At 49.9% G+C, this 26,215-nt stretch overlaps 2 protein-coding genes across 4 annotated transcripts in view; both read left to right on the top strand.

Moving 5' to 3' along the window:
- The window catches only part of LOC147634713 (Transducin/WD40 repeat-like superfamily protein), a 159,406-nt gene that overhangs the window by 77,093 nt on the left and 56,098 nt on the right, over positions 1-26,215 (top strand). Inside the window, exons 15-16 of the mRNA XM_086803867.1 lie at positions 19,251-19,520; positions 19,604-19,758. Coding sequence (XP_086659993.1) covers positions 19,251-19,520; positions 19,604-19,758 — 425 coding nt within the window. The remainder of the gene's footprint in view (positions 1-19,250; positions 19,521-19,603; positions 19,759-26,215) is intronic.
- Positions 2,057-5,884, top strand: LOC147634714 (uncharacterized). Of its 3 annotated transcripts, none has more exons than XR_015266781.1 (5): positions 2,057-2,441; positions 2,543-2,604; positions 2,789-2,885; positions 2,984-3,104; positions 3,215-3,344. XR_015266781.1 is itself a non-coding variant. In XM_086803868.1 (5 exons), the coding sequence occupies exons 1-5, from the start codon at positions 2,432-2,434 to the stop codon at positions 3,305-3,307; spliced, it is 375 nt and encodes a 124-aa protein (XP_086659994.1). In that variant the 5' UTR covers positions 2,321-2,431; the 3' UTR covers positions 3,308-5,884. The 3 variants fall into 3 exon arrangements, 2 of the variants coding, with proteins under 2 accessions (XP_086659996.1, XP_086659994.1); XM_086803868.1 differs by having other exon boundaries at positions 2,321-2,441; positions 2,992-3,104; positions 3,215-5,884; XM_086803870.1 differs by lacking the exons at positions 2,984-3,104; positions 3,215-3,344 and having other exon boundaries at positions 2,680-2,855.

Here is a 26,215-nt window from a genome sequence, read left to right as displayed (position 1 = left end):
ATTCTTGTGATCTCCTTGGCGAACTGCTCATGGCCTCAGCGACAAATAGAAAGAGGTACGGTGCTAGAGGACAGCCCTGTCGAACTGAGCGGGAAAGGGGGAATCTGTCGTCCCGAGCTCCCTGAATGAGAACCTGGCTGTGAGATGGTGAATAAAGTCCTGAGACTCCGCGAATCCACTCCATGGGGAATCCCATCCGGTTCATAGTGCCCTCTAGAAAGCTCCAATCCACCCTATCATAAGCTTTCTCAAAGTCAAGGAGTAGCACAATGAGGTCCAGTTGTCGCATCCTGGCCGAAGCTGTCGCCTCCCAAAAGGTAAAGATGTTGTCCCGAATACTCCGATCCTGTACAAAACCAGTATGAGTGTCATGGATCGAGTCTAGAGGGAAGGTTAGATGCCCCTTTCTTTGCATATACAGGGAGGTTCGGCCACAGGATCTAGATGTCGAAGATAGATGGCACACCGGCAACAGCAGCACACTGGCAGTCTCAGGGCCTATCACAACGCTTCCTTTCAGATTGCTGGAAGAGGCTTTGGGACAACTTTCGGCCGAGGAAGTGTCTTCCTCTGGTTGACGCCACACAGGAGTCTGGCAGTGGGTACTTGGCTGGCAGTCGAGGGGCGGCCAGCAGCTTGCTCGAGGTGTGGCAACCCCCAGGAGTCTTAGCGACATTGCCTTTGGGATTCCCCGAAGGCTCAGCAGATTTGGCAGCGGATTCTTTGCATCCTTGCTATGGACAGGGCATCGACCCGGATTATCACTTGGGGTACTGTCGCTTGGGCCATTGAGGCTAGAGTGGTCAGGACTTACGAGGAGGATGGGGGAGGCCATGCCCTTCAGGTCTCCCACCATCATGTTGCAGTAGTACCATTCATAGCTCCACCTGCAGGTGTTTGGTGTCCAGGCTCATGCCAGTGTTGGGAGATTTGCAGTAGCGTAGCAGACTGGCACATCTAGCGTGCTAGATGTAGCGAGGCCATCGAGGGTACCCACACTCCGCTGGCTGAGACCATCAGGAGCATATGGCTCGACATCATTCACACCCTCTGCGGTCAGTGGGGGAAGCTGCAGGGAGGTTCTGACTGCATGCGGAAGCGGCGGGAAGCCTTCTTGAGACTTTGGAGGCGTAGCCCTTTCCTCACTGATAGAGGCGGTGACCCCATTTCGCACTACAGACCACCTGTGTGGTTGTTTCACCCCCCTCCCCCTATATGAGATAGCCTTCTCCTCATAGAGGGGCCAGCTAGAGGAGAAGCATCTCTCCCCCTTATGATCACTTGTTTCCCGCCCTTATATGAGACGAGTTTGTATTTAGCCCTTCGTGGCTGTTTTCTCTTTAACTAATTGAAGGATCTTTTTCCCAGAAAAAAAAAGGCCTTTGTCAAAAAGTGGCAACGAGTGGCGGAGATCAAGATTGCACGCACCATCATTGAGTGTAATCTCTCTTTTCATGTTCTTCAAACCCCACAATGGAAGAGGATGGTCAAGGCCATTGCCGCCGTCGGTCCATGCGAGGGGTGGACTGGAGTGAGCTACGCTGAGATGAGGACGAAGAAACTCACCGAGGAGAAGGAGAGGATTGGTAGATCACTTAAGCCCATTCATTTGGGATGGGCCAAGTATGGATGTAGCATTCTCTCGATGGATGGAGCGATCGGAAGAGGAGAAGCATCATCAATATCCTCGTGTCTTGCCCTCTTGGCAAGTATTTCTTATGCGTGGTGGATGCCGGGTAAGCCGGTAGAAAGACAAGTAGCCGCTTCATGTTGCAACACATCCGCGAAGCGATCATTGAGGTAAATTTAAATTTTACACAAGGCCATTGTTCATAGTACATACTATAAGTCTACATGTAACATAGTACATATCACATATTAGTAATTATTATATGAGTACTTTGGGTTATAGGCTGGCCGTGAAAATGTGGTGCAAGTCGTCACCAAATGGGTCGCATGGTGGAGGAGTTTCCGATGATTGTTTGGACTCCATGCGTATCCCATTGCATTGACTTGCTCATGGAAGATATCGGCAAGTTGGCTTGGGTCAAGGACATTTTGACCCAAGCAACCACCATTGTGACCTTCTTCACGAAGAAGGTGAAAACCTTGGCTATCTTCCGTGTTCATTCGTGATTGGAGCTCGTGAAGCCCTCCAAAACAAGGTTTTCCTACATGGGGATTGTTTTGGAGAGAGAACATGCCGTCCGTAGTGAGCTTCAATGGGATGATCATCTAAGCCTCGAGGCTTACGCGGTGCAATGCAAGTGCTTGGATCCTTCCTTTTGGGATGATGCATGGGCAATCATAGTTGTGATGACTCCATTGTATCGAGTACTTTGCATGTCGGACATGGAGGGATCCACTTTGGACCATCTCACACACTTTATGAGAAAGACGATTGAGGAGCTCCGAGCTTGCACGACACTTGATGCAAGGAGGTTAGTAAGCTATTTTAATTGATGCACTCTTAAATCGAGGTGTGTACATAGTACTTGTAAGCTTGATTTTAATTTTTGCAATGTGGCATGTGCTTGTATAGGCTTGATGAGATCAAGACCATTGTGGAGAGGAAGTGGCGATGGATGCGTAGGTCTATTCATGGTATGGCAACATTCATCCACCCTCTCTACAAAACACCGTAACTCTTCTCAAATAAATTGGTCCGGTCCAACGCAGACATCTACATGTGTCGTGTGCTTGATGACGATGTATGAGTTAAGATGGACGAGGAGCTCATTGCCTACAACTTCTTGACCTGTCAATCATACACTTGTCCTACTTCTAGGAGAAGAGAGGTAATGGTGAAGCCACTCTCATGGTGGGAGATGTATGGCTATTTCATCCCATCTCTACAAGCTTTTGCCTTGAGGATCCTTACCCAGGTGATGATCATTTGCCATTGCCTCTTCTAATTCTTTATTCTATTTAGTCCCATTATTAAAATTTTAAATTTTGATTTTGTACTAATTGCTCTTCCCAGTTACCCAGGTGCATGCGAGAGGAATTGGAGTGCGTACTCCCTCGTGCACACAAAGATTAGGAAGAAGCTTAGCACATCCCAGTTAGAGCGGCTCGTGTATTGCCGCATTAGCTTGCGGATGGTGCGAAATCTTCAAGAGCTTCACGTCTAATCTAAATTTCTAATTTTAATGCTTTCTATTTAGTCACTTGTAACAACTTACAAGTTATTGTTGTATCAACTTCAATGTAGGTAAATCCCGATGACATCAAGCTCATTGCATGCAAAGAACCTTGGGAGCTTTCAAACGAGGCAAGAGACAGAAGAAGATCCCATCTATGTTGAGCTCCATAGAGAGCTAGAGGAGATAGATATGCATGCCACTTCTAGTGGAGGTTGTGGGCGCCTTGCTGCTAGTGGTTCCCATTCCACCACCATGAGCAGAGGAGATAATAGTTTGGCGAGTTGAGGCTAACAGATTAGACGGCGAGGAGCTCGACCACCCATCCAAACATGTTGTCGACGGGGCTCTGCTAGCTCGTCTACTTATGTTGCGGATGAGGCTAGCAGATTAGACGGGGAGGAGCTCGACCACCCATCCAAACATGTTGTCGACGGGGCTATGCTAGCTCTTCTACTTATGTTGCGGATGAGGACGCACCACCTTGTCAGGATGCAACCCTTGAGAATGTAGATTTTTGGAGCCCCGAGTATGATGATGATGGCAATCTCATCTCAGATGGGGATTTTCATTTTGAATCTAGTGAGGAGCCTTCTCCTAGTAGTGATGAGAGTGAAGCTCTAGTGGTAGATGTGATAGTTCGGACTGTCAGTGATGTATGGAGTGTGGTCCTTGGGCCATGAATCTTTTTGATCATGTGGCATGTATGACTCGTTTTGATGTGCCCTCTTCAATGATGAATGATGAATCTATTATCTACTCACTTTTTTGAGTGTGCAATCATGCATTAATTTCTTTAAAAATTAATGGTCTAGACTCTACCATCTAAGGTCTTGAAAGTTGACTCTCTCTCTCTCTCTCTCTCTCTCTCTCTCTCTTGCGGCAGTGCTTCCAGGCATATTTCCAGGAGCCCAGGACGAAGGGCTGGCTTTTTGACACCCTCGTCACACTAACCTTGATATATGGAGCAGCCTTCTTGGGGCCAGATTTATCCGATGAGGATTGGCAGCGAGTTGAGAGGCCCCAAGTCATGATGTTCTCCCGTATGATCCGCAACAAACCATCAGTCCCACACGAGATTATCCAGGCAGAGTTTGCTGCAGCCCCAATGGTATTCGATGCACTGCTCAAGACAGTCACATACCTCCATCGCATCAGTCACATGGATCCCCACAGATACCGGAGGCTGCCCTGGAGTCCTCCGTACAGCTAGCACTTGAGGGCCACTCTGGAGTATGGTATGCACTAGTTTCCACTTGGTTCTCAATACATGGGCTCCGCGTGGACCACCTACCCCCCCTTCAGTACAATTTGGACTCCCCTTTTCTGCGGCTGTCTCACGAGGATACCAACCAGGTTATCCGGGTAGATCTTCTCAGCCTCTACACACATTGCACATGGATCACACCTCCGGAGCTCCCCACGAAGATGCACTTCTACAAAGATCACTTCCTCACACTCATTGAGGATGGATTCATCCAGCAGTCGGGCTACTTGAGTGTTCACATGTCCCATGCCATGCGGATTGCAATTGGCCAGATACAGGTTTCATCCCACCGCCTCAGAGTGGAGACAGGTAGAGCTGAGCGCATCTTCAGATCCGGGAAGCTCACACGGAGACCCAAAGAGGAGAGGATCTGCCGACTATGCCACAGAGGTTGAGAGGGAGGAGCATTACATATGCCGCTACCCAATATACTATGAGAACTGTGGGAGGTTTCACTGTCTATTTCGTGAGGGATTTGGTCCACTCTCTAGGATCATTGACTTCCAAGACCAACGTTGCCTGGGCCTCTTCCTGCTTGAGCTCTGCAGACATTTGGCCCTAGCCACTCCGTCCCCTCCCTCGCCAGCCAATCATCACCAGTTTCTTCTAGACCCAGGAGGTGGAGGACACCGACATAGTGGATCTTGTGGACCCTCGAGAAGGCTCCATTCAAACAAATAGATACACCCATATTAGTTGAATTTAGGGGGGGTTTAAAAAGACCTACCTCGCCCGAGAGGAGTTACCTTGAACCGAGCCTTTGCACTCCAGCGTGCCCCCCCCCCCCCCCCCCCCGCCCGGGTCGGCCACGATCACCTCATCAGCTCCAGATCCAAGACATGCTCCACCGCCATCGAGCTACGTTTCCACGTGACATAGCTGAGGGAGACGTCTCGACCATACTCATTAGCCCCATGCTTGATATTTTGGAGAGTGGTATACCATCTACTCGGAGGTGATGTTGCTCTCATGTTTCTATGTTCTTAGTATTCCATGATGAGTTTCCATGGACAGTTTTATAAAATATATATATATATATATGTGTGTGTGTGTGTGTGTGTGTGCAGGCATTTTTCACAGATGCTTTTGGCTTTTTGGGGTGTTACAAGCATCACAGTCTCAGTTTGCAGTATTTTTCAGTTGGGTCCGATTCTGGGTCTTTTGGACCATATGGCATGTTCGGAATAACCTCATGTTCCAAGCCAATGACATTGTTCCCTTCCATTACTTCAAGTTCTCGCTTGGTCACGCGCTTCATTTTGCTTATGATGCTGGGGACATCACTCTTGATGCTTATAGGATTTACTTTGATTGCTTCTAGGTGGTGAAGCCTATAGTTACTCCTCTTTTTCTGGGTTTTCCTCGCTTAGAGGTTTCCCACTTGTAAATAAAAAGTGTGATCTTTTTGGTGGGTTTTCCTCGTTTTGAGGTTTCCCACCTGTAATTAATGACATTAAGCTTTACAAAAAAAAAAGTGTGTGTGCACACACACACACACATGTATATATATGTGTGTACACACACACACACACACACACACATATATATATATGTGTGTACACACATATATATATATATATGTATATATATGTGTGTACACACACACACACACACACACACACACACATATATATATATGTATATATATGTGTGTACACACACACACACACACACACACACACACATATATGTACATATATATGTGTGTGTGTACACACACACACACATATATATGTATATATATGTGTGTACACACACACACACACACACACACACACACATATATGTACATATATATGTGTGTGTGTACACACACACACACATATATATGTACATATATGTGTGTGTGTGTGTGTACACACACATATATATACATATATATATATATGTGTGTGTGTGTGTGTGTGTGTGTGTGTGTGTGTATACATATCTATACATATATATATATATGTGTGTGTGTGTGTGTGTGTGTGTGTGTAATTCTTTCGTCATCTACATCTTTCTAGGCAGTCTCAAACTATTAAGAGGATTAAACTCCCGACTGGTGATTGGACTACCTCTCGTGTGGGGCTTGCACGGGCCATGGAATCTCATTATGGCAAGATTTTTGAGGCCTCTTCTCTCACGCAGGAAGGTCGAGAGGCTCGTCGCTTGTTTTTATCTCAAGTTGCACCGATTTTATCGGCGCACCAGGCTCAACTTTTGGAAGCCGCCTTCACGGAGACAGAATTGTATGCCAGTTTGTGTGATTTGGGCCGTTGGAAATCTCCCGGTTGGGATGGCCTTACTGTAGAATTTTTCTTGTCGTTTTGGCACTACCTGGATCAGCCACTATTGTTAATGATAAACAGGGCATGGGAGCAACAGGTTTTGCCTTCATCTTGGAAAGAAGGCTTGCTCAAGTTGATTCCAAAGCAAGCACTTTGTGAAGAGTTCTCGCAATGGAGGCCGATTACGCTCATGCCTGTGGTTTATAAATTGCTGGCTAAAATGCTTGTCAATAGACTTAAAGGGTTTTTGCATGATGGTTTGCATCCATCTCAGTTGGCTTCATTCCACGAAGGCAAATTACTGATAATCTAGCAAATGTCATCATTGGCATGGAGTATGCGAAATACACTCGACAAGATGTATTGGTCATGCAGGTTGACATTGAAAAGGCATTTGACACTGTTCTTTGGGATTACATTGCAGATACCATGCTTCGGCTGGGATTTGGGCCTAAGCTATCCTCTGTGGTTTATTTCTTGTATGCTGACAGTACCTCTACCGGTTTGTTGGATGGTTTTCTCACAGATCCTTGGCATTTGGGACGTTCAGTAAGGCAAGGTTGTCCTCTCAGTGCTTTGCTTTATGCGATTGCTACTCATCCCCTGCTTATGTATTTGGAATCTTTGACTTCGTCTGGAAGATTGCAGGGCTTGAAATTACCCTCTGGGAAACATTTTATTGCGCAAGCTTATGCAGATGATTCTCTCTTTATGCCTCGCAATCACCAAGATGATGTGGAACAAATTATGCACACTCTTCATTTGTTTGGATTGGCAGCAGGCCTCAAAGTGAATTTTCGTAAATCCAAACTATTGGCTCTGACTGAGTATGATTGGCATAAGCTGCTTTGGCCAGGCGAACTTGTTCCTCCGAACATTATAGTTCATCATTTGGGTTATCCGCTGGGTTGGACTGTATCGGCTACACGGAAATTGGATTGGGTAGCCGAGCGCTTGCACTCCAAGTTACATTATTGGAAGTTGTCCACTTGGCCGCTTCATGTGCGTCTTAGAATTGTGCAATGCATTCTTGTAGCTTATGTGCAGTTTTATCTACCTTTGCTATATTGGTCTCAATCCCGCTTGAAGTCCCTTATGTCAAGTATATTGGCGCATTTCTGGCACACTTCATCTCGTGGAAAGGGCCTCAGATTGTTATCCATGGACAAGTTATGCTCTCCTAAGCGCCTTGGAGGCCTGAATATTTTGGATTTGAGACGTCATGTTTTGGCTAGGAAAGCTATGCTTTTGCCGGTTTTGTTGGATCAGCAGCAACCCTGGACTCTCATGGTGTCCCATTTGTGTCGGCATATTGTCACGCCATTCTATGGTCATTGGCAACCCACATACTGGGATCTTATATGTGGAAAACTTGAAGGACACATTCCGGGATGTCCTTTCACTTCTTCTCTCATTATTGATTGGAAGGAAGTTACTTCACATATGATATGGCATGGTTCCCGATCTTTGATGGGCAATTCCCTGCGGCTAGAGAGTTTGCATTGGAGTCGTGTATTTTCTTCCACTTTGGTTGACCGTTCACCTCGTCAGGCATATTTTCTATCTCAAAAAGGAATTTGTCAGATACATCAGGTGGTGGATGACACTGGTCAGGTTCTTTCCTTCTCTGTTGCGGCGGATCGTTTTCAATTGGGATCCCATTATTCTCATCTTTGGACAGAAATTCAGCGGATGATTGCTGATATTTCTCCTTTACCTCGCTTGAATGTGGATTCCCGTCTATCTGATTGGAATCTTGGAACCACTGCTATGAAATGTATTTCAGATGGGACAGTTTATGCCCTCTTGCAATCGGATGCATGGATAGTCAGACATGGTAATCAGCTATGGTCTCTCTCCAAATCTTCAATGTGGTGGAAACGTACATTGTTTCGCATTTGGAAAAGTCATCTGCCTCTTAAAGAACGCCTGTTCTTGTGGCGCTATTTGGTTGGTGCTCTTCCTGTTGGTAGCTTGTTACATGCACGTCATATTGCGCCTTCACGTTGTGTCCGATGTAAAGCTACTGAGGAGACTGTCCCACATTTACTATGGGGTTGCGTATGCTCCAGATCGTTCATTCGCCGGGTCTCGACTGCTCTTCGCCTTCGTTTCCCTTCGGGCATTTTTCACAGATGCTTTTGGCTTTTTGGGGTGTTACAAGCATCACAGTCTCAGTTTGCTGTATTTTTCAGCTGGGTCCGATTCTGGGTCTTTTGGACCATATGGCATGTTCGGAACAACCTCATGTTCCAAGCCAATGACATTGTTCCCTTCCATTACTTCAAGTTCTCGCTTGGTCACGCTCTTCATTTTGCTTATGATGCTGGGGACATCACTCTTGATGCTTATAGGATTTACTTTGATTGCTTCTAGGTAGTGAAGCCTATAGTTACTCTTCTTTTTCTGGGTTTTCCTCGCTTAGAGGTTTCCCACTTGCAAATAAAAAGTGTGATCTTTTTGGTGGGTTTTCCTCGTTTTGAGGTTTCCCACCTGTAATTAATGACATGAAGCTTTACAAAAAAAAAAAAGTGTGTATGTATATGTATATATATATGTATATGTGTATATATATGTGTATATATTATAAAACAGACGCCTCTAATGTCTCAAAAAAAAAAAAACGAAACGCCTCTAATGCCTCTAACAACCCTGCTTTCCTTCTTTGCTTCTCTCTTTTTTTCTTTATGCCTTCTAGCTGCTCTCTAATTAGTGCTTGAGGTAGTTGTGAGTGCTTGTGGTCTTTCCCCCTTCAGAAGAGGACTCGATGGCAGCTGCTTCACCTTCCCGAACCAAGGCCGCCCTCAAGTGCTCTTTTTCTGAAATGGGCCTCCAGCTCTTGGCCTTGATTGTAGCCTTGCCTTGGTTTGCAAGACTGAAGGAGACCCACCCATGACCAGATCTGTGACCGCCTTGTTGACGAACTGTGCATTGTCAACCAGCTCCTCAACTATAGGTATGCGGTTTCCATTGATTGAGCTCTCTGTTGGCTAGGTCTTAGAGACTAGAGCCTCGCTGCTGGGCGGGGCCAGTGGCAGCGTTGACCACTCGGGCTCAGGATTGCATACTCTTTGACTGCCCATTGCCTTACCAGAGAGACCATCCAAACTGTTACATGCTGAACTGCACTAGGCCAATATTAACCATGGGTCGAGTACCTAGGGTTAGATGTGCTAACCCAAAGTCAGCTAGACTGAGGGTTAGGGTTGAAAAAGCTAACTTAGAGTTAGGGTTAGGGATTAACCAAGCTTAGGGGTTGATAGGACCCCCTACGAGGCTAAAGGGCTAGCAAGGTTGAGGTCTGGATTGGCCTTTGGGTCAATCGAAAGCTAACGGTTAAAAGCTCAATAATAGAGGTGAGGACTAATAAAAGCCAGTTTTTACTATAAAAACGTACCTTGGGATCATTTGTGACTATTATGAGATATCCTCACAGTAGAGACACCTACCAAGGCATGATGGACCTCAGGGCCACGAGTAGCTCTAGTCGGGTTGGCGGTCTCTGGTGGTATAGGATGCCAGCAGAGTTGACTCACGGCAATTCGGACCTCAGACTCGGGGGTTGTTTGGGAAGAAGACCTACAGATGGGGGAGGAGAGCCGCTAGCCTAATTCTATGGTGGTCATCGACTTCATGTTTGATGCAGGTCATCCTAACCTAATATGGTTCCGAGGTATGTTGTCGTTACTTTGGTATCAGAGCCAGGCGTGCTGGTTGTATGCTTGGGCCCTTCATCAATCGGATCTTCTTCTAGATGGTGAAATTGTGATGGGAGAGTGAGGAGAAAATGTAGCTGAGTGTTTTTTTGTTTTGCGTCATGGGATCTTCCCTAGAAACCTCCTCTGATAGAATTATACGTGAGTCCAAGTTTATGTGGAACGAAGAGGATTATGATGGGAGAAAAAGCTGGGCAGCACGTCCCCCCCCCCCCCTTTCCCTTCCCTCTTGCTAAGAGAAGATATTTTTAATGCTTTTAATTGTGCTTTTTTGTGTATGCCAAGATACAACAGACTGGTGTTATAAGTCTGCTACAGCTAAGATTTAGATTGTAGATCAGCAAATTCAAAACTTTGGTCTTTGAAATGCAGGATTTTGTGTTGTTTGTGGTCCAGATTTAGCCTCATCATATCAACCACTGCAGATATTGCCTTTGTGTGCAAAATTTTTTCTTTGTGATGTTGTATTTTTGAAACTTAGACCAGTATGAGCTGTGTTTTTTGCAGTAAAGGATTGCAACAGAGTTCCCAATTGTGTATCCAATTCCTTATGCTTGCAAAATCTTTTGTTTTGTACGTAATATTCTGCACGAGAAATTTGTGGTTCATCTTTTGTATGAAACTCTCCCTTTCAAGTTTCTAAAATCCACCAATCGGTAGATTCTAAACTTCTTTCTAAGTTTCACACCTCGAAAAGATTTCAAGGAAATTCCTTAGGTATTGTTCAGGCTAGGTTGCAGAAGTGTCCACATTTTATTGGATTCGTTGAGTAGAGTTGAATTCAACAATATTGCATAAGTGATTTTGATAGACACGGGTGTTGCTCAGTTCCAGACTTTAAAAGTTTTGTAGTCTATTAGAGTGTAAGAAAGCTTCAATGAGTTGAAGGGAAACTTTTGACGTGGGAAGATTGGTGATACATGGTAAGCAGTTTTATGAGACTTTTGGAACTAGGCGAAGCTGCCATCTAGTTGCTTGCCTGAGGGAGTTTGGACCATCTTCATATTTAGTGTTCAACTGTGAATTGTTTTTGTCATGGGCATAAAGATGTGGTACTCAAGCAAGAAAATTGAATGCTCGAAAAAACTGACTTGACTCGCCTGCGAGCTCCGCTCTCCCCCCCCACGCTGCTTCTCGCCATCGCGCCTCACCTTCCCCCCCCCGCCAGCCCTCCGCGGTCTCCTCCGCCCTCTCCCCCGCCTTCTTCATCGCACCCCTCTACGCCGCCTCCCCACCGCCTTCTGCCTCGCGTTTCTCCCCCGCCTTCACCCCCCCGCCTCCACTCCCCCGCCTCCCTCCTCTTCTTCGCTTTCTTCCCCCCCCCCGCCTTCTCTTCCTTCGCCTCCCTCCTCGCTGCATTCCCCGCCTCTCCCCCCGCCGTTTACTTCCTTCCCCATTCTTTCTTCCTCCGCCTCTCTATCATCCTTAGCCTCCCCCTCTCTTCTCTCCCTCGCCACCTCTCCCCCCTCCGCCCTCTTTCTCCTCCCTTCCGTCCCGCCCCTCCGCCCACCGTTATCTCCTCCCCGCCTCAGCTCCCCCCCCCCCCCCCCCGGCGCCCCGCCCCCGCTATCCTGTAACCCGCCGCTTCTCTTTTTTCCTCGCAGGGCTGTGTCCCTCCCGTTGGTGACCCCGGTTTCTGGCTTTTTCCCTCTGGAGGACTCCATGGAAGCCGCTCCGACTAACCCTGCCGATTCCGGTCTCCGTCTGGAGTTCACAGCTGAAGATCTTCAGTTGTTTGTTTCCACAGTTTCCGCTCTTGAGGCCTCCTCCTTGGTCTGCAAGATAGTGGGTAGCCGTCCGATGCGGAGAGAGCTTCGCGACCTTCTGCAAGGCAGCCTTGTTGGCGTGCCCGCCAAGATCGTCAGCGTGGATTTTTTGGGACGTGGCTACTATCAGGTGGATTTCGAGTCCCCACAGGCAGCTCAGATGGTGCTGGCTCGGAGCCCCATTGCCCTCCGCTCTTCCCGGGCGTTCCTGGCGCGATGGACTCATGGTTTCGACCCCGCTTCTGACCCGCTAGCAGGCGCGACAGGTTTCCCCGTCACTATCTGTTTTCCTGGACTCCGTAGGGAGTACTTGCCCCTCTTGTCATCCATTGGCAAGGCGTTCGGGCAGGTGGTGGAGACGCCTCAGACAGCGGCTTCAGTGACTGCTCGGGCAGCAGGACTCCCGGCCATTCGGGTTGTGGTTCCGTCACCGGAGTCCCTCCCGAAGACGATCCTTCTCCCTTGTCTTTCTGGAGGACATATGATACAGCGCGTGGAGTATTCGGGCCTCCCCGGCCAGTGTTACATATGTCGGGAGATGGGCCATCTCGCACGCGCCTGTCCCTGCAAGGGGGCTCATCCTTCACGTTATGCCGCCTCCGGACCCCCTGCAGCAGGAGACCCGAGGGGTGGCCATCCACTTCAGAGACCGGACATCCCTGGCTCGTCACAGCAGGCGCCATCATCTGATGAGCAGGCCCCGGCGGAGGATGCCGCGCAGTCCCAGGAGGCTGGCGGATGGCAGGAGGTTCGCCGGCGGAAACGCCCGGCCCGCAGGGACCGTCGTCGCAGACGCTAGCAGGCAGCACAGGCTGGCGGACAGGCGACTCCGGCTGGCGTACAGGCACCTACCCGCACTTATGCTCCTGTCAGGGATAGGCGGCCAGCAGGTCCCACCCCGATGGACGAGGATTCAGACTCAGTGCCCGTTGAGGCCGCTGGTGGAGCCTCCCACGTGGAGACCCCGCTCCCACCTCCCCCCGCGGGGGGCCCCCCACCCTCCTTGGAGCAGATTCCTGAGGATCCTGGGCCGCACTCTTCGACCCCCGGCTCCCCTTCCCCTCACCCGGAGAGCACTCCTTCCACCCTTCCTTCTCCCCCCCCAGCCCCCCCTCTCCCGCCTCCCCCGGCGGCCCCCCCTGACACCTATCCTTTGGCAGATGCCTCTCCATCCTCTCCTCGCTCTCCCCCCTCCTCGCCACGAGCCCCCATCCCTCCCTCGGCCTCTCCAGGATACTTCGCCAGACCACCCACTGCCCCGGGGCAGCGCAGCTGGGTAGGCCAGAGCTCAGTCCAGCGGCTGTTCCACCGCCACTCCGGGCCGGTGGAGATGGCGATCCTCGCCTCGCCCGCCACAGAGTTCTCTCCAGCCTCCCCTGGGGGGCCCCCGCGAGTGATGGGGCTACCAGTGGATTACGGTTTTTTCAGGTGCCTCCAGTTGGATGCTGGCCCGTTCGAGACACTGGTCGCGCCCTTGCGAGTTTGCGTGGTGTGCCATCCCTCTCGTTCTCCGTCTGTGGTGAGCAGCATGGTGGCTTTCTCCTTTCCTCTCAGTGTTGCCCCAGACACAGCATGGGATTGCAACTCTGTAGAGGAAGTTTTGCGTGATCAGATACTGGAGTTTTCTCATCACTTCAGTGACTTGGGGCTCACGGACCTATTGCAGACCCGATTACACTCAGCCCGCATGAGCCTGTTTGGTATAGGAGACTGGCGGGCGGATCCGGTCCACACCTCAGTTGAGGCGGTGCTTCTGATTCTCCTCCATGCCGCCCCGAGGGTGCAGCCTACCTTTAGATACATATATGCAGAGGATTGGTCTCACGCCTATGCCCTGGACAGGGCGAAGGCGGAGTGGGGCTGGACACAGAGACATGTCACCCTTTTTTTGGAGAGACTCCGCACCCGGACAGACAGTGATTATTCTCCCTCCAAGCCGGCGCCCAAGACTCACAGAGTGGAGGGCAGATCATCCGGGCCGGCTGAGAGGGGTGAGCCAGTGGAGGCTGCTTCACTTGCCATAGCTCATCCATGAGGATCCTCTCATGGAACATCCAGGGTCTCGGTGGACATCGCTGCTACATTGGCCGGGGCAGACTTCGCCAGGAGATCCAGAGGGCTCTCGTTGGAGGACCCATCGATATCCTTTTCATCCAGGAGCACCACCTTTCTGCTGGGCGTACCCGCACCTGCGGGAAGATCTTGCCTGGCAGGAGTCACACTTTTTGGTCACCGGCATATGGCTCCCAGGGGAACCAGGGTGGAGTATGCATCTCAGTCAGCGAGCAGCTTCTATCTGAAGTTGTGGACTCTGGCATTCTGGTCCAGGGTCGTGCGCAGTGGATCATCCTTCGGGTTGGGGAAGACCGCATTGGCTTCCTCAACTTCTACGCCCCTAATGGGGCGACCGGGAGAGCCGAGTTCTGGAGCACCATTAGGCAGTCCCTCCCCTTGGCAGACCACTGGTGCCTCGGAGGGGATTGCAACATGCTGGAGGATGCAGAGGACAGGATGGGGGGCAGCCAGGAGACCATTCATGGGCCGGAGCTAGCTGCCTGGGAGGAACTAGTGCTTCAGGTGAGAGGCCAGTATCCGTGGACTCTCCCGGAGTTTGGCAGGTTGCAGGGGAGCCTATCTTTCTCGCGCTCGGATAGACGGGCCACAGGGGTTAACCTATCCCGCATCGACAGATTTTACATTGATGAGTGGGCCTGTGATAGAGGTGGCACAGTGGGCATACTTGCAGGCTCCTCGTTTTCAGATCACCATCCAGTGCTTCTCCAGATTGAGGACCCCACGAGAGGAGAGCAGAGCCAGAGCGTCCGGATTCCAGATTGTCTCATAGAGGAGCCCGAGATTGCGATCGGAGTTGAGCAGGTCTGGCAGGAGCTGCAGTTCAGGAGAGGATCGGCAGCCAGCGATCTTGCCAGTGGCTTACAGGAGATTAGCCAGATGCTCAGACAGGCTGCCTTGGACCGGCTGGAGGCTTTCAGAGAGCAGGAGAGGAGCCTACGGAGGAGTCTAGCGTCCCTCCAGAGACTCCAGGAGAGGGATCCTACGAGCCCTTGGATCTCAGAGCAGATGGAGTCAGCTCGCACGGAGATCAGATCCATCGAGGAGAGGAGGGTGGAGTTCCGATTCCATGCTCGGGCTTCCTTTTGGACACAGGCTGGGGACAGAGTGACTCGAGACTTCTTTGAGGCGACAGGGCCTCGCTTCAGACGAGAGGGTCTCAGGCGTCTCCGGCAGGCTGATGGCCAGGTTGTGGTGGATCCCCCCAGGGTTCGGGCTATAGCCACAGATTTTTACAGGGACCTTCTCTCTGCTGAGCCAGCAGATGACAGGGTGAGAGAGGCTCGGGAGGCAGTCTGGAGCTTCACGAGACCGGTTGTGCCGGCCCATTTACAGCACTCCCTTCTCTCCCCCTTCTCGGATACGGAACTGGAGGAGGCTCTTCAGGCATTACCTCGGGGCAAATGCCCAGGAGAGGACGGTCTCTCGGTGGCTTTCTTCCAGAGGTACTGGGGCCTCTTACACAGGGGCTTCAGATTGGCATTCCAGGAGATTATGGAGTCAGGAGTCATGCCGGACAGCATGGCTGAGGGTTTGATCCACTTGATCCCCAAAGAGGGAGGAGACAGACTGGAGATTAGACAGTGGAGACCGATCACCTTGCTAGGCACGGCCTACAAGGTCCTAGCTAAGGCGATCAGCAGGCGGCTTCAGCCTCACCTTCCGGACATCATCCACTCCACGCAGACTGGCTTCATCCAGGATAGGAGCATTCTGGATAACATTTTCTCCTTCTGGGAGGCTACGGCTCTGGCTAGATTTCGACAGGAGGATCTGGCAGTGCTCCTTCTCGACTTCGAGAAGGCATATGATCGGGTGGACTGGGCCTTCTTGGAAGGCACTATGGAGAGGATGGGCTTCCCCCCTCAGTGGATCCGTGGGGTCTCTGCACTCTACTCATCGGCTCATAGCCAGGTGCTGATACAGGGCGTGCGCGGAGAGAGGTTCCAGCTCTCGCGCTCGGTGCGGCAGGGGTGCCCCTTAGCGCCCTTTCTTTTTCTTTTTGTGGCGGAGGCCATGAGCACTTTTTTGACGGCACAGGATACAGGTTTGCGGGGCCTCCAGCTTCCCATCCGTACCTCGGAGGAGCTCCTAGACTCGGAGTTTGCGGATGACACTGCTGTCTATCTTCAGGGAGGTGAGGAGAACCTCCGCCGCTTCGCCTTAGCCATGGACAGGTTTTGCAGAGCTTCGGGCGCTTTGATCAACTGGCACAAGTCGTGTGGGCTGTGGGTCAGCTCTATGCCCCCCCCGACTTGGAGGCCAGTTGACGGTTTTCAGTGGCTGCCCCCTGGCACTACAGTGCGTTATTTGGGATGTTATGTGGGCATTGACATATCTCCGGAGCAGCAGATAGCCCCCCTTCTTCTGAGCATTCGGAAGAAGCTTCTGTATTGGAGTACCGCTCGTTTATCTCTGGCTGGCCGAGTAGTTGTGGCCAACCAGGTTCTGCTTGCTACTATGTGGTACATCACTTCCTGCTGGGCCTTCTCTCGGGCATGCATTGGCCAGGTGCAGCGGCTCATCAGGAACTTTCTTTGGTCCGGTGGCGACGGGTGGCCCGCCAGGGCCAAGGTGGCATGGGCGGTGATCACTCAGCCGAGGGAGAGAGGCGGCCTGGGCATTGTTGATCCTATTTGCCAAAGCCGAGCATTGCTTGGCAAGCTGGTAGTTCGTGGCCTCCTGCCAGGCGCTGAGCCGTGGAAGGAGTTTCTTGTTTCCAGGATGCTCAGCCGCACCCCCTCTCTTAGCGGCCCCTGGACCCCCAGCATTAGGTGGATCTTTACAGAGCAGCGATCCAGAGGAGTGGGCCTTGGCTTCGAGGAGCGTTTTGCAGCTAGCCTTCTGAGGGCCTGGTCGCATCTGAGGCCGTCACTCTTCCAGACTCCTCCGGGCACCGATGAGGAGCGCCTGAGGCAGCCATTGATCTGGAACCCCTTGATTCGACTTCCCAGTGGCCATATGGTTGGATCGCGGTCTCACGTGTCGTGGGGCCCTTTGAGCTCCGGCCCAGCCCAGTCCCTGGACGACTGGATATGTTTTCAGCAGCTGCCTCTTGAGGCCCAGGAGAGGAGACTCAGTGGGATGAGGGGCAGAGAGTTGATGAGACAGGACATCGAGGCGGCCATCCCCCGGGAGTGGCGGACCCCAGTACAGGACCCTCCACCTCCACAGTGGATGGGTGTCTTTACTCGGCATGAGATCCTTCTAGCGGTCTGCGGCACAGCGGAGGGAGTCGCCCCACTCACTTTCGAGGTGGGAGAGGGTGGCCAGCTTCAGAGGACACGACTAGATTTGGATGGGCTCCAGGGTTGTATTCTTCAGAGGGTGCGGGTGGTCGGCTTTCATCAGAGACAGTGGCATGTAGACCCCTCACCGGCCTCGATAGGAGAGGACTGTTCTTGGAGATTATGGGCTTGGGACAGCAGGCCTCTTATTCGCCTTCACCTGGGATCCAGGTGAGTGGTTTTGGCGAGATCCCTACTTGGCCCCTACCAGCCCAGGCATCCCCTTTTTTCAGTACACAGCGAGGCTGGGGCGGCGGATTCAGCGGCACAGGATAGCGAGCACCCCGGCGGCGGCCGAGCATTGGCGGCGACAGGGGCTCTCCCCTGCCTTTCTTAGGGACTTCTGGCAGCGCCTGTGGGCCAGCTTCCGGCCCCGGAAGGTGACGCTTTTTCTCTGGCTCACAGCGCATAGAGGACTGGCTGTGGGGGCATGGCTAGCTTTTGGCAGACACCCAGCGTCCTGCCCTCGGTGCGGCCATGCACAGGAGTCGCAGCGGCACTGCTTATGGGATTGCCCACAGGCTCAGCAGGTCTGGCAGCGCGCTCTCAGGATGGTTTTTGCAGGCTCACCAGGTGAGATGCTGGTGACGTGGGGTGCGGTGGCTTGGGCCACGGACAGCGGCCCGGCCCTTGGATATGAGGACGTCCCTGGCAGCGCGACCATCCAGGTCTCTGACAGGGCGATGGCGGTGGTTCCGACGCCAGACTTCTCATCGGCAGCCCCTCAGGAGGGGGTCGGGCACAGATGGGAGATGATCAGCAGCATGACGGCTTGGCACATATGGAGAGCCCGATGCAGGGAGGCCATTGACCGCCAGGCGACTCCACCGGCGGAGGTCATACAGGCCCTCTGGGTGGACATCATTCACACCTTGAGAGGACACTGGGGGAAACTCCAGGGCGACTCGGATCGCATGAGAGGGCGCCGCAAGGCTTTCCTCCGCACTTGGCACCCTGGCCCTTTCCTCACCGCGAGGGGCGAGGATGTCACTTGGCACTACAGGCCTCCAGTCTGGCTTTTCTCACCTCCCACATGTACTACTAGGTAGCCCCCCCTAGAGAGCGGCCAGCCACGGGGGTGGAGCTCAGGAGTTCACTGTGTTTTATCCCTCCTTGCGAGGTGAGCTTTGTAGCCTTATGGCGTTTTCTCATTAACTAATAGAAGGATCCTTTTCCCGGAAAAAAAAAAAAGATGTGGTACTCACTTCAGGTTTGGCCTAGGTATCCTAGCCCCACCCCCCCACCCCCTCCCCCCCGCCCTGTGGCAGGGCATGGGAGCTTAATTCTTGCTTCACAGGCTTGCATGCTTGGAGATCCAAAATGATGGATGGGACCCTTAAGTATGCCTAGTGATGAATGATACATGGTAGTTCTATGTCCAGTAAGCTCAAATGGGACCATTTCAGGTTCTCGTGACTAGCTGGATGAGTTAGCTTATAGAGGGTGAGCCTACTGTCTGTCTGCAAGTCATTCTTCAAAGAAACTAAGCTGCTTTTGTGATCAGCTATTGTCTGTCTGCTAATGACCATGCTGCGTAGACCCTCTGCTTCTTTCTATGTTTTTACAATCTCCTGTGTATTGCTTACTGCTTACACGTGCCCCTGTTTCTTGTATTAACATCTTGTTTCTTAGATGCATATATATATATATATATATATATATATATAATCCATAAACAGACAGCATTGAGTTATAAAACCTTACTTACAGCATAGCTTCCTAGTGCAGGTTGTGATGGTGCATTTATTGGCTATCATGAGAACCAGTATGCAATACTTGAAGATGATGGTTTAGGGCTGTCCTTGTACTTTCTTGAAGAGGACGTGAAGGCGAAATCAACCACACAATCATCTGCAGACCCAGAGAACAATATAGCTCTTGATGCCAATACCTTTTCTCAAGCGAATTTGATGAGTAAAACCCAGGACTCTCTCCAACAAGGCCCTATACAATTCATATTTTACAGTCCTATTCAGCGTATTTTCTCCACTCCTCTAGGTAAGTGGATTCTGTTTTACATTCTTTTACTTACCTTGCATTCAGCCACTTCATTGATTTTTTTTTCCACATTCGACATGTAGATTCTACTTTGCTTTATGCTTCACAAGGCAGCCATCTGGGATTAGCCAAGCTTTTGGCAGAGTCGATAGGCGTGAATAATGAAGTCTACGAGATTTCTACAAGGCGTGAGGATGGACACTATCTGGAACTGAAGTCTTCAGAAGTAGTTCTACAGGTATTTTGAGTGATCAATAAAGTTCCATTTTTATGTTAAATTGAGAGTCTCTAGCTGATAATAGAGACTAGCTGACAATAGTTGATTATGTGACAGCGTGTGTGTGTGTAAGAGAGAGAGAAAAAGAAAGAAAGAAAGTCATCTTAACGTCTATGGAAGACCTAAGTCTTTGAGACCATAAGTAATACAATGCTACCATGGATATGCTGAGCCATGGAAGAACTGAAAAGGAAATGAAAAATACCAATGTGTGTATACATCCAGATAGAAGATGATTATCCTATGATCCCTCCTCAGCCAGTACCAATCTCAGGGCAGAAAGAGGGCCTCTGTGATGGGAGCATGTCATGTCAGCGGAGAACCTCTTGGATTTGTCTTTGTGTGGTGCAGGGTCCTGATGCTCTGGGTTGGGAGCGTCTGCATCTTAGAATGGATTGAGCTCTCTTGCTAAGAACTCCTCTGGGGTGCGGAGCCAGATCGTGGGTATGCGTGTTGGGGTCTGATGTCAGAGCAGAGGCACTCGTATGGGTGGTCGAGTTTGATTCTGATGTGGATATGTGTACCACAAAGAAATCTGTGATGGCTCTCTGGGAGGTGTCCTGTCGAGGGTTGGGCCTATCTCTCAACGTTCTTCCTGTGCACTACATCCATGTGTTGTCTGTGCTCCATCAGGTACATGCCCAGATATCTCTGATCCTCATTTGGTATCACCCATGTGAATGTGATACCCGAAGGGAGGCAGTGGAATCTTCCCGATGTCTAGCAGTAAGCTGGACAGCTAAACATATAATGGGCCTCATCCTCTACCGCGCCCGTGGTGGATACTCTGCATGTCCTCCTGTGGTGTATCCTTGGCTTTGCTTGTTTGACTCTGAGTTTGCCAATTGTGATACGCAGAACATGTGACGTGTATATGTATGTATCCCGGGATCTGAATGAATCCATCCAGAGAGTCTAAGAAAGTGATCTCTGTAGAACTCACAGTTCTTTCCAATCTCTGATGGGCACAACCATGTCCGATGATGTGTGGCTTGGGTAGATCTAACCAGAAGATTCGGTTGATCTCTCATGTGGTGGGAGGTCGAGGTAGGGGGAATCTAGGCTGTTCTGAAATGTGCATGAAACCACTCAACTACCTCCGAATACCATGCATGTGTCGATAATGGTGCTGGCTGTGTCAACAGGGAGGGAAATCCAGCTTGTCTCGGCTGCTTCTCCTCGCTCTCACAATATAACTACGGAGGACTCTAGTGCTAGCCATGGGAGACGAGAAAGATATATTAAGCATCTACTATAGACCCAAAGGGCCTATCAGACCAAAGTGATACAGTAATGTCCATGGCATATCTCATCATGAACGGAAAATAGAATAAAAGAGAACAAATCAAAACTATCTCACTGGAGTGATACAAAAATGTCCATGGAAATCTCACATGGAATACAAGGAACATGAAACATGAAAGGAGCATCAGTCCCCATTAGATGGTATACCACACTGCAATATATCAAGGACAGGGCTAATGAGTATGGCCGAGAGGTGTCCTGCAGCTACGTCACGTGGAAAGGTAGCTCGACGGCGGTGGAGCATGTCTTGGATATTAAGTGTCTACTCAAGACAATGGGCCTATGAACCAAAGTCATACAATAATGACCATGGTATATCTCAGCGCAAAATAACATACAACAATGTGGAATGGCTCTAGAGTCTATCCCCAGTAAGCTGTAGGCCACACCCAAAGTTACTGTGTGCGACCTCGTCCTGTCAAACGATGCTGTTTAAAAAAGACAGCTACCCCTCCTGAGCCATGTACTGGTGTGCGGGTCTCACCTCAGAAAGGTGACTCCCACTCGAACCCGGCTATGTATGGTAAACCCCTTTCAGTCCTCTGATACGTCTCTCTACAGAAACTCTGCCGTGAGAGTCACTCAAACCTCCTGGATCCAATCATAGCATGTGGTTGTAGTTCCATACTGCTAACCTTAGATTTTTGGTCTCATACACCCCGTGCCCCTGTTTGGGCCGACGCCCAGTGATAATGATTGAACCATCTCTGCACACTGCCCACTTGCCCACTTTGCGGGCCTCATGAATTGTCACCCCATCGTTTTTTGCCGGTGTGCCACCAAAGCCGGGGTGAGATCATCCCCTATATGTGAACGTGTGCGCTTGAGTGCAGCCCGCCTATCCAAGAAGGTTTGTCTGCTAGTGACGTTGGGGAAACTGATGATATGGGGCTGTTCTCATGTCATGTCCTTGGAGGTGCATGGATATACATCCTCTTATTGTGGTCCTTTTCAGATTGGGTTACTTTTTCAAGATAGTGGATGCTGTCTTTGGTTAAACACATGGAACTTTTGTGTTACCAAAGTCTATTCTCGGAGACTCTCCAGAAGTGGTCCTTGTAAAGTTGGGTTTTTTTGCCAAGCTCAGAGGAAAGAGACACACATGTCACATGTATGTAAAGCTGCAACAGACGCAACCACATGATTCGGTTAACCTCTTGCCTCCGTGAGAGGCCCAAAAATACTGAAAAGGGAAGAGACAGTCCATGTGGAGGCTATGTGCATCAAACCAATCGACTACCTCCGAGCACCATACGGGGAGGATAATGATGATGATGGTGCTAATGAGGTGGATGGCAGGCCAGCCAACCTCACCCGCTCCGCTGAATGTAGGTGATGGTTTGAAAGATGGCATCTATGGCGAGTGGGGCCACCTTGAAGTCTGCTAGCACGTTATATGGCACCAACATCTTACATTTGATTATGCATGACAACATCATAGCTTTTAGCCTCTCTATGCTCTTTCAGGTAGCCTTTCCTAGCCCCGGTCCCCAAAAAGCTACACCATACATGGCTGGTGGGTGTACAGAAGTGTCGAGAAAAGCCAACACTTGGTGCGAGGCTCCTGGGCCTAGAAACATTGCCTCTCTAGACAGGCTAGGGTGGCATGGCCTTTGATCAATGGTGGTCATGCAAAAGCAAGGACTCTTAAAAGCGAGGACTCGTAAAGGTCACTCTAAGGTATACATACCTTTTGAGAATCTCCACAGGGGCATCCCTGTACAAGAAGGATAGCTGTTATGCAACAGCATAGGATGTGTTAAAGACCATGACTCTGGTCTTGCCAAGGTTGACGGTAAGGGTTTCATAAGTGTCTCCATAAACCCTCGGCTGAATCTGAGATCAAGACAGTGTCATCTGCATATAGAAATATGGGCACCACTACATGAATGACCACCAAGGCCTCTATCTCATCAATATATAGACCAAAGAGTGTAGGAGAGAGTGCAACCTTGTTTGATCCCAATAGTACTGCATATAGGTCCAAAGAGTCCACCTTGTGGATGAACTTGGCCAGTCAGTGCCTCATGTAGAGCCATCACACCCCAAAGCATGTCACGTGGGAGCTGCAGCTTTTGCAAATGTTCTAATAGGCAGGATGGGGGGAGGGTCCTCACGAATGTGCCATGCCTCTGAGTTATTCTCGCTCAAGAAGAGCTTCTATTACTCTTGTTCTCGTCTAGCAAGAAATGCACGCTTGTTCCTATGAGTCAGTTGATGGAAGATTTTTTAAATCTCACATGCTGAGATCAATTCATGTTCTCTCTTGCCTAGGAGGCGGAGCCTTGTGGCTTTGCATTCCTCATCATATCACACCCATTCTGAGGCCGAAAGCCCATCGGTAAACTAGATCGAGAGCATTTGATGCACGGAAATCTGGCATGGGCGGAGTCATCAATGATGGATGAAAGTTGGGATGTGATTGTGGATATTGGGAGGGAGATGCAAAGGGTTGAAAAATGGCGGGAGAGGTGATCCTCATAAATGTGGTCTACATGATGGTGAACATGGATAGGAGCCGCCCCATGCCCAATGAAACATGTTTGCCCTGGGTTGATTCCCAAACATATCAGACACCTCGGGTGGCCCTCTCGCAGGGCTTTGGTGACTCTGTAAAAGATGATCTCTCTCCTTGTGAATGTCTCTGCAAAACCTCCCAGGTCAGACTATTGTGTTTCATTGCAATTGCATACAGCCATGTGATTTTTGTCTATGGTCTCACACACCCCGCGCCGTTATGCAAGGCGTTTGTTTGTGATTATACCCCTACCCTCGCAGTAAACAGCCCACTTCCCCGCTCGACGGGCTTCCATGACTTGGACGAATTCAGGTTTTTTGTGCTCCACTTGCAAGGGTGTTAGGTCATCCCCTAAGTATATCTTAGTAGCTTTGAGAGAGAGAAAGGGAGATAGTTATATTAACGTCTACAAAGGCCAAAATGACCTATGAGATGAAAAGATTACATAATGTCCATGGAATACATCATCATGGATACTAAAAATCCTGATCGCATATTATACTAGGCATTGGCATATATAGTGGGCCTCTGTCTCAGCCTCTGTATGACTAAGCTGGCATATCTTGTCCTCTGGTACAACTGCCCCCTGGCCCATATCTGGTTGTCCCCACTCTCAATTGATGGGATGAGGTGCAAATCTTTCCAATCGCACATCACACACCAAATGACAGAGCGTGTCCGTGTAGCATGGGTGTATGATGAAACCGTCCTATGTCAAGCAAAGGTCCTCTATCAAGCAAAGAAGATCTTTGTAGAAGTCCATCTTTGTCCCCGGGGGCTGAACGGGTGAACGCCAGGTCTTTTGAGTATCTAGTCTCACAATGTCCTTCCTAATGACCTTGTTCAACTCTGTGCGATGAGAGAAAAGGAGGGGGCCTCTATGCCATATGAATTGGGGGGGGGGGGGGGGGGTGCCCCCGTTTGCATGCCATGTATGCCGAACCAAGTGCTCACTTGTGCATACCAGCACTGTGTGTCTCCGTCTAGTGCATGTTGTCTCCAAGACTCTTAAGGCAAGCCAGGGGTAGCTCCTAGTCATAGTTGCTAGGCGTTTCATGAAACGTGTTTCATAAACGTTTCATTCATTTTCCAGAAGTTTCAAAAACGTTTCATACAAAAAGGGGGGGTACAGGCCTCAAAATTTATATACAGGTTTATAATATGTTAAAAATATATTGCCTTCCCTGCAAAATAATATTAAACATGCATCATTTACACATTAAAACATGTTTACAAGATAAAACTAAAGAATCTGGGTGACCCAGTTACAGTGGGCACCCAACTGAGTCACTGACCAATTGGCAACATCAAGAATCAAGATCTGGATTTCATCATCAATAATGGCACTCAAAGTGATCACAAAAAGTTTGAATCCTGAGCTGATACAAAAAAAGTAAAATGAAGTTTGAAATACACAAAGTAAAGCATGCTGAAGCCTGAAAGATGCAATCATGCATGAATGATGACAAATAGTAAACTAGAGAAGCTTGATAGCCCCAAAGACTAGAGTCCTCAATATGGAGTATGGGCACTGCCAAACAACTGGGCACTCAATCCTCAACATCCTCGATGTCCTCATCAGTACTCTCCTCGGTAGACTCAATGTCACCCTCAGAAGAGGACGATGGTGGCTCAACTGCCGCACTCGTCTCAGCTGTTGCACTAGTACTAGCACCGCCTGATAATGCTACTGTAGATGCTTGTGTGCCATGAGCTGGTGCCATCAACTTCTCATACAAAATAGCATATATGTCGTGCTCCTTGTGAGGAATCTGTGGGACATCTTTCATCTTCTCAATGTCGATAAAATCGACATTGACTTGACGAGGCTCTATCGGATTGCCCGACTGCTCAATTAGGCGGAGATTGCAATGGCAATACACCAACCGCTCCAATTGAGCAGTAGACAACCTGTTCCTCTTCTTTGTATGGAAGAGGGCCCATGTGCTCTAGTTCCTCTCGGCAGGACCCGAACTGCAATCGTGTGAGAGGACTCAAATGGTGAGGCGTCTTTGCCATTAAAGTACAGAAATTTTGTAAGTACAGGCCCCAAGGTACTAAAGTGTAAGTATTGATCAATGTATTATGTAAATAACATACTTGTCTTTTAGAGTTGTACTCATGTCAAATCCCCACGGATCCCCTCGTGATCGATCTTGGTTCGAAACTTGAATCCTGCAAACAAACGAACAAACAAACAAGCAAGGGGGTGCAGGCCTGACTCACCTCCCAACCATGACAGCCGTGGGCGAGCCCACAGTCTTGGCTGTCCCCACCGAGCCACGAGCTGAGCTAACTAGGTTGACGTACCGACCAATCTCCTTCGCGACGTCCCATACCGCCACGAAGCTGCCCTCGCGGGTCTCGAGATTGCTGGCCTCGGCTGCATAAAGCAGGTGCACGTCTGCACTAGATCCAGGCTCCAAGACCATAGAGCTCTCACAAACTCGCGAGACTCGATAATAGATGCTTCCTTGACTTTATCTTTCAAAAGTCTGAAGGCCATATCCAAATCGTTATTCCAAGTGATAGGCTGATTGGACTTACGTCCATGACCTTTCAATAAGTCGGTCATCGGTAGTGTGAGCTGAGAGT

Source organism: Cibotium barometz, chromosome 10 (assembly GCF_041138505.1).
Source record: "Cibotium barometz isolate CiBa-2024 chromosome 10, ASM4113850v1, whole genome shotgun sequence".
NCBI classification, from domain to species: Eukaryota; Viridiplantae; Streptophyta; class Polypodiopsida; order Cyatheales; family Cibotiaceae; genus Cibotium; species Cibotium barometz.
This window is presented reverse-complemented; position numbering and strand designations above follow the sequence as displayed.

What these genes read in the sequence shown, in the direction of transcription:
- LOC147634714 (XM_086803868.1), top strand. An exon ending in GATGCGTAGGTCTATTCATG is followed by an intron (nt 2,605 to 2,788) that starts GTATGGCAACAT and finishes TCCTACTTCTAG; the next exon opens with GAGAAGAGAGGTAATGGTGA. An exon ending in GCCGCATTAGCTTGCGGATG is followed by an intron (nt 3,105 to 3,214) that starts GTGCGAAATCTT and finishes ACTTCAATGTAG; the next exon opens with GTAAATCCCGATGACATCAA.